The following is an 8291-nucleotide window of genomic DNA, read 5'->3' on the forward strand; positions in this document are numbered from 1 at the left end:
GAGGTTACACCAAGGAAAGGATTAGTCTCCACTTGCATTCCTTTCTTGTACTCTTTCTCATACCATCTGCTAACAGCCATTGTGGGAGAAAGGATACCAACTAAATGGACCTGTATTCTGACTCAGCACGGTTGCAGACAGCCTGTCTGCTGCGATACAGCAGCACAGTATAATTTGATACTTAAAAAAAAAAAAAATTAAAAAATGGCCATTCACCTGAAGGATCACAATGCAACTTTCAGTTAACAGCCTCGGTCTTTGTGATATCCAAGGTCATTTCTATTATTACAGCACAGTGCACGGAAATACTACAAATACCAAGAGAGCCTTATCTATTTATCATAGGTGAAATTGGCACGCTCTGCAGCAACGACGGCTCCGCGCCGGATCACAGGCATCCGAGTTCACTTGAGTTTACATTCAGCGGCTGGCTTTCCCCGTTAGGAGATGTACAACGACATTGCCGCGGTCGTTTCTCGAGTGTCCACCTTCCACGCCGACAGCTGTGGAAGCACACGGCAGCAAATACGAAACATGCCGGAAAAAAAACGCCACCACCACCCGGTCCGCCCCGCTGTTCAAATAACAACAACAGCGCTGACAATAATCACAATAATTACTGTTGTTAGGGCGATGCTGCCCCGCCGGCCGCCGCCGGGACGGGCGGCTGGGGCGGCCCCGCTCGCCCCCAGGTGCGAGGCGGCAGGCCCGGCAGGGCGCCCCCTAGCGGCCCGCCCCCGGTGCTCCCCCGCCCCGCCCCGCCCCGTCCCTCCGTTCCCCGCCCCCGGGGTCGCCCCCGGGCCGCCCGCCGCCGCCGCCGCCGCTCTGAAGTTTGAAGGCGATTTCCTTTCCAGCCCGGCCTTATCTCGGCCCGCACGTTGCCGCGCGGTGACTAATAGCAGAATAACATTGTCTCGGGATAAAATAGCGCCGGGGCTGTTTACCCGCTCCATGGGGGTTCGCTATAAAAGGCCGCCGGGGACCGCCGCGCCAGCCAGACGCGCAGGGGCGCACCGAGCCGCTGCCTGCCCCCACGCCGTGCCCTGCAGAGAACGGGACACTGCACTCGGTCCCGACACTGGGAGAGACTTTGTCCTTCTTTTTCTCTTTTATTAATTTTTTCCTTTTTTTCCTTCGCCCCCCTCTCTTTTTTATTTTATTTTATTTTTTTCCCGTCCGCTCTTCGCTGCCTGCTATGGATTATTCCCAGATGATCGTCTCGCTGCTCTTCGTGCTCTTCCCAGAGCTGCTGCCGGCAGGTAGGTGCTGGCCCACAGCCACTCGCTGCCGCCTGGGTCCGGCCATGCGGGGGTGCTGCCGGGGGGCAGCCGGGCTCCGTGCCGGCTGACAGGGAGGGCCACCGGGGAGCCCGGGGAGGCTGAGGGATGCGGCGGGAGGGGCTGCTGGCGGAGATGCGCGGGGTGCGTGTTTTGCCGCGGGTGCTGAGCTCTGCCGCTCCCTCCCTGCAGCCACCGGAGCCGAGGCGGGCACCGTGCCGCCCCCCGCTGCTGCTGCTGCCGCCGCCGCGCACCGCCGCGCCCGGCGCTGCTCCTGCTCTTCGCTGCTGGACGAGGAGTGCGTCTACTTCTGCCACCTCGACATCATCTGGATCAACACCCCCGAGTGAGTGAGTGGACCGTGGTGGGGCTTCGGCAGTTGCCGAGCGCTGGGTTCAGTTTTGGTTGGAAGAAGGCAGGGGGGAAGGGAAAAATGAAGAACCACGAAACCCCCTGCTGAAACGGGAAGGGGGGGAAGGAATAATTATTTGCGCGGTCTCTGCTATTGCTTCTTCACCCCTGCTTTTCTGAGTTTAGCAACGAGACTTCCTACCGGGAGAGAAAGCAAGCAGGATTTGACCACCTAGTTTGACGAGATAGCTCCTAAGAGCACTAACACACCTGCATTCCTAAAATCTGGGCAGAAGTATTTCCTTTGGGTGCTGCTCAGCAAGGGCTGCGGGATACTTTTTGCTATGAATCAGAAGCAGACAAAATACCAAAAGTATGATTTTGCCAGCCTCAATTTGTCTGATCGTTTTTCTTTCAAGCAAGTTAGGAGGCTGGAAGGCTTACTTTGACACAGGGTGGCTCCTCGCTGCTCTCTGCTGCAAATTAATGCATCCTACGTGTTAATAAAGTTATGTATAGTATCCCTTTCTGTGCTCTGCTCTCCAAAAACTAGTGAGCCAGAGCCTCACCTAATGCTGCAAACACTGACTTTCGTGATTTGTTCTGCTGCTGGGTTTCCTTGGAGTGGAGAGGATCTGTTCCTGACTCTTATTGCTTCTCTCAGTGTTGGCAGTTACCAAAGTTCAAAGAGATGAGGTTTTATTACTTTCTATTGCACAGGGAGTCACAGTAACCTTATGAAATCATAATTAAAAGATCATTAGCCTTGTCAGTATCCATGCTAATGAATATGTTGCAGGGTCATCAGAAACATTCGCAGAGAAAGTATGGTCAAAAATGCATTCCAATCCCACAACCTTTGCTCATGCAATCAATTCCATTGATAAGATTGCCCAAAATACCCTGCTGTTTTGAAGCCATGGAATTATTTGAATGACTTTCATGTTGTCTCTTTGATCATAGGAAGACTGTTCCGTATGGTCTCGGAGGCCCTTCTCGATCCAGAAGATCCCTGAAGGACAAGATGCCAGAGATGCTCACTGAACCTAGCAGCAGATGCCGATGTGCTGACCAGAAGGACAAGAAATGTCTGAACTTCTGCCAGACAGGAAAAGATCTCTGGTGTGTCTATTGTTGCTACTCTTTAAAAAGGCAATGCATGTAAAAGGGATGGATTGTGGTAGACTTACTCACTTTGGCACTTGTTGAGTGAATAATCTCCCCAAAGCCTTGCCTCCTACCTGAATGCTCATGCTGCTATGATACATACTATGGTTTGGCCCAGAAAGATTGCTTATTACATGCCTTGTAAAGTGGTTGATGAAATGCCTCACCTTGTGGACTGCAGGCTTGGGTGTTTTTTAACAGCAGCGTCTTTTCATTTTTAACAGGGCTCAGTCCACAATGGAGAAAACCTCTCGTCACCACAACAAAGCTGGCAATTGCATTGGATCCAAATGTATGAGCCGACAGCCTCTTGACAGCAGGAAAATGAAGCGGTGAGTTTCTTCTTATCCTGTTGTAGTTCCCCGGAGTAGCAATAGAGAGCACAGTTCACCTGCCTCATGGTCAGCATGGGCTTTGCTGGTGCCTTCAGTTTAAGGGTTTTGGAGGAATGGGTGAGGATATCTTGAGGGCTTTTCTTCATGCAGTGGCGTCTTAGCTTGTGAAGACAGGGGTGCTGAGCTCTGCCCACCATCCTCTGTTTGCCTAGAGGAAGCAGTCTTAGTTATTGGCCTAAAGATAAACCGAACTTCAGAAGAGTATAAAATTATTAAATGCTGGCAGAAATTAATAGATCCTGTCATTTTAGTGCAATCATGTACTATCTTAATGAATAAAAAATATTACATCCCAACTATTCTAAAATGAAATTGAGTCTGAATGACTTTTGTTAGATATTTTACTCCATTTTACTGCAGGGAAAAAAACCCCAAAAGTTACTGGTCTATCCAGATTTTGAATATATTGTTTCTTTTGGCTGGTGTGGCTGGCTTTTTAGAATGCAGGAGGCAGATTTCTATCTGCCGTATTTCTTGCACTGACTGATAAACCTGTGTAAAATGAACATGGCATGTTAGTGGTGGAAATGACTGCAAAAAGGTTGAGGAAAGGGGAAATGAAGGCTAAATTAATATTTGAGCCCAATATAATATTTGAGATCAGGAGTAAATCAGGACTGCCCTTTGAGGTCTGTGCATAATAGGCTGAGTGGCAGCAGGCAGTAATATCACTCCACAGTGCAGCTGAGAGACACATGCATTGCACTTGGTGCAGCCGTGAACCCCGCAGAGAAGTCAGCTTTGAAGAAGAGTGTTAGCACAGCTGTATCAACTCCGGCACTCAGTGTTTGACCATACACCCATGTAGAAGTGTGGCATGCAGAAGTTCGCCTGTACAAAAGAAGACTCTCTAGTGCTATTTTCAAAAGCAGAACAGGGTTTATGGGAGCAGGTAGCCTGATGATTTTTAGTGAGACTTAGGCCGTGGAAGTCCTAAATCACTTTTGAAAAGGGGCCTTGCTTGCTTACTTACTTACTTGAAAAATGCACCCATTCATTGGAACCAGGATCAGGTTTACCTAAAAGAGACAAAACAGCCATAAAGAATAACACTAAAGACCTCTTGACTGGATAAATGCTGTTTAAGGAAGTCTAGAGCATCTATCTTTGAATGAATATTTTAACTTATTTTAATATTTGCATTTAAATTCTGAATCCAGTATTTTGAGTGGCCTAAGATAGCGTATTTCTGACAGAGGCATAGCAATCAGCAGTTACTGAGTATCCCATAGCAGGAATCTAGACTGAAGGTTACTTAATCAAAAACTGAATGTCTTCATCCTGGAGAAGCATCTTCATTATTGTAACAATAAATGTATATTTTTTGCAGGCTGGAAGCCATCGGTAACAGTATCAAAGCTTCCTTCAGCATTGCAAAGCTGAAGGCTGAGCTCCAGAAAGGTTGGAAACTGAAACATAACAGGACAAACAAAAGGCAAAGCATCTGGGAAAGCCTGAAAGCATCCTAGTGGGAAGATCACCCAAATCACATGCGCTCACAAAGCATCACCAAAACTCTCTCTGGACTTCTAACATTCCACGACAGTGAAGGGCTTCTCTGTCCAAGTGTTTGTGCAGCAGAGCAAAACACTAAGATAGTTCCTTATTTGGAGGTATAAAAGCAAAGGATGTAATCATTTTGGAATTCAGATGGATGGGTAGAGAAGGAGAATTCGCAGTACCATACACCAAAAGCCATCTTTCTGAAGGAAACATTTCAATATTGCTTCTGGAATGTTACCCATCACTTGGGCAGTTTTCAGGGTCCACATCAAAAGCATCTTGCAAGGAAGACCTCACAGATGTGCTTAGAAAGGACAGAAAGCAAGATTTGAGTGGACAGACTTCAAAGCTAAAAACTCTGTCTTTCGGTCGAAATGCAAAAATGAAAGCCACAGGACTACTTTAATCAGGACTTTGTGCATATATACATGTCTACCTCGCGTGCTGTTTGTTGCACTCCTGCTAGAGTATTTTTACACCTTGTTATTGCCTTTGCTAATCAGCTGCAACCCTTTGCCTTTTTTTCAGAGGTCTAGTTTACTTGTACAACCAGAGTTATCTGAATGTGGGTTAGATGATGTGGTTGTTTGCATAGTCAAAGTCCTTTGGTTTTGGATACCAAAGGACTCTTCAACATAAAATAAGAACTAGAGGACACTACTAGATTTCCTGTAACAAGGGTATTTGGCTAACTGAAGCTCTAAAAATAGAGGTTGTTTTGTCTTACATGCCACCAAAAATGCACTGAAGTGGCGATGTACCAGAGGCTGTTGTGAGATTTATTCAGTGGCTTGTTTGGTGGAAATGCGCTGAGACAAAGGGTTGTTTTTAATTATGTCAAAAGGCTAATATTGGGTGAATGTTTATAGCAGGAATTTGTTCACATTGTTGAATTTGCTGACAGATTGAATCTTATGTGCTTATTTTTTATGTTTTGTATTTATATTCACACAAGTGCTTCATTATATTTACCATGTTGAATACACATTGAACTAGGCCATATTGGTCTATGCATGTTCTATGTATTTCTGTATGAAATTGGGAAATGCTTTATGCCTATCAAGGTAAATATCTTGATGCTTTATGCCTATCAAGGTAAATATCTTCATAAATAAATATTTTTAGTTACTGTATCGGCTTGTTTTTCATATGCCCTGCTTTTCCATAAGCTGGGGCTCCAGGATCATGGAAGTAGATTGACCCACGTACAAAGCTGACCTAGGTGAAGTGAGTGTACATGATTGCCTTTCTGTCAGGTTAGCCAGATCACAACATCAAAATACTTGAAATACTGAATACTTGTTCCAGCTTCAAGCTTGCTCATCAAAACTTCATAATGAATCGAATTGGCCAAGTGAATTTGTCCTGGAGCAGCAGTCTCACAAGGCTGATGTATTTTTCATCCAGTAGTACAAACTTTAATGTTGGATTTACTGTGCCATTAAAATATGGCAAATTGGGGCTTGGATATAGATACAGATAAATTAGAGAACTAGTGACTGCTTTGTGGGCTATATTCAACTGAGCAATGTTATGCTACTTATTACCATGCCATCCTAAAAGACTCAGCCCAGCTCATGGAAGATAAAGATGGAGACTTCAATGGTGCCTGGCCAAAGCCCAGAAAAGAGCTAGAGCAATAGTCAAACTTTGCATGTCTTCAAACATTGGCCTAAAATGGTTATAGCTGGAAAGACACTTAAGGCAAATAGATTGATTTAATAATCTTCAATCCTATAGGAAAAAATAGCACAAGAGTTAGTCCACGGGTAAAACTGTGTGTTTTATGGTTTTTAATCTTTTACAAATACAAGGTGTGTGATACAAACACTGACAGCAGTCACCATTAAAAATTTTTGAAATTGTTCTGGATTTCTTGTTCAATATTCATTTGTTTGCAGCATTTTTCACACCCAAACACCATGAGGCTGAATAAAGCCCATACTATCTTTTCCATCAGGCTGTTCTGCTACATGATTCAGTGGAGTGCTGGCAGCCTGGGTTTGACTGGAGACCCTGGCCCAGTCCGCAGGAAGAAACCAGGTTGTCCCTGTGCCTCTCCAGGGCATGATGCGGCCCCTGGAGCCACCCTTTGATCCCTGCATTGCCCACGCGAGCTGCTTGGGATGCAGATGAATCCTTGACCTCTGTCAGGGGTGAGGAGGCCTCACTAATTCTCCCTGGTTTTCAGTTTCTTCGCGTCCCAGTAGTTTCCTTCAGCTATGAAAATAAGCAAGTACTCAAGCTGCTGCCTCTCACCCAGCCAAAGTGGCAGGCAAGCGGGTGGTGTTGGGGTGCCCCTGCCAGGGAAAGGGTGGTTCATCAGCATCCCCATCCTAATTTTCTCTCACAAGAGGGAGCGGGAGGAGAGGAGTGATTCTGAGAGTGGAGGAGCACCACTGCAAAGCCTGTGCTGTTATTAACACTGGCTATCAAGATTTTGTAGGTGGCTGGGTGAAATGGTGCCATGGATAGGTTTTAGTAGCCCAAATTCAGGGCCAGCTGCTTTAGGCATTCTTGAGAGATCATGCTAAAAATAAACCTGTTCCTTCTAGGGTTTTCTGTGCTGATGCCTGGCCTCCACATCTGGCTTTCACCCTCCTTTCCTTTCTCCTCCCTAAACTGACCACTCTGCTTGCTCACACTGCAGCTTTGTGTAGCAAAGGGCACCCGCTTAGCCTTTTGGGGAAGGCATGGTCCCCAGAACCATGCAAGTAAAGTCAGAGCAGCGCACAGTACTGAGCCTGAGTGGCAATGCAAGGACTATAAGAAGAATGAGATGTCCCGATGCCAGGAGCTTGCAGGCTTTGGGCAGAGCTGCTGAAGACATTTCATGTTGACCAGCTTTGCTGCAGGGGCCCATTTACACATGTCAGGGGCAGAAGAGGATGCACCCCTGCCCCTGTCCCCACGCTATCTACCTTCTGGTATAGGAGCATAAACTGCAGCTTATCCTGGTTTGTGTTCGCGACTTGGACCAAAATCCAGGAGTTAATAGTCTATTTCTCCGACTGAATAAGCAAAAGGGGAGATGAAGCATTTTATCTTAAGGCTGGCTTGCATACAAGTACCAGGATCTGTCACAGAGGTTTGCTACCTCTCAAAGCAAGCTCTATGGCAGAGATTAAAAAACTCAGGCCAGAACCCACAGTGAAAAAAGAGAGGCATGGTATGTGCTGGGGTTTATGGCTCTGAACACAGGGCAGCATAAAACTACGTTCTTACTTAAGATAAACGACCTGAGTGAAAAAAAATTCTACCTGAAGCCAATGGAAATACTGTGCTGACTGCAGAGTCAGGACTCTTACTCTCCTGAGTAGAACTAATCCTGCTTTTTCTCTTAAAAAGTAAACCTTTCACGGCCATAATCTATCTCCTTTTTAAGTGAGAGGTTTTTCTAATTCAGGATGAAATCTCAGAAGGACGAACACATATAGAAAAGAAGGCCACTGCTTTCCACCATGGCCATACTCTTAAAAGTCACAAAATACGTCTCATGTATGGATGAAATTCCAGGTCAGATGAAGAACAAGGAGAGGCCATGTTCCTGAGCTGTTACCAAATTGTATATCCCTCCTTTTTTTTTTCCTGGGTTTGG

The 8291-nt window shown here is 46.1% G+C and overlaps 1 protein-coding gene across 1 annotated transcript; it reads left to right on the top strand.

Moving 5' to 3' along the window:
* Positions 1-808: 808 nt before the first annotated feature.
* On the top strand, positions 809-5826 carry EDN1 (endothelin 1). The gene is made up of 5 exons (XM_065831312.2): positions 809-1259; positions 1470-1623; positions 2592-2750; positions 3020-3127; positions 4521-5826. Exons 1-5 carry the CDS (start codon positions 1196-1198, stop codon positions 4657-4659), a joined length of 624 nt encoding a protein of 207 aa, XP_065687384.1. The 5' UTR covers positions 809-1195; the 3' UTR covers positions 4660-5826.
* The last annotated feature ends 2465 nt before the right edge of the window (positions 5827-8291 follow it).

The sequence above is a fragment of the Patagioenas fasciata genome, chromosome 2, assembly GCF_037038585.1.
Source record: "Patagioenas fasciata isolate bPatFas1 chromosome 2, bPatFas1.hap1, whole genome shotgun sequence".
Classification (NCBI taxonomy): domain Eukaryota; kingdom Metazoa; phylum Chordata; class Aves; order Columbiformes; family Columbidae; genus Patagioenas; species Patagioenas fasciata.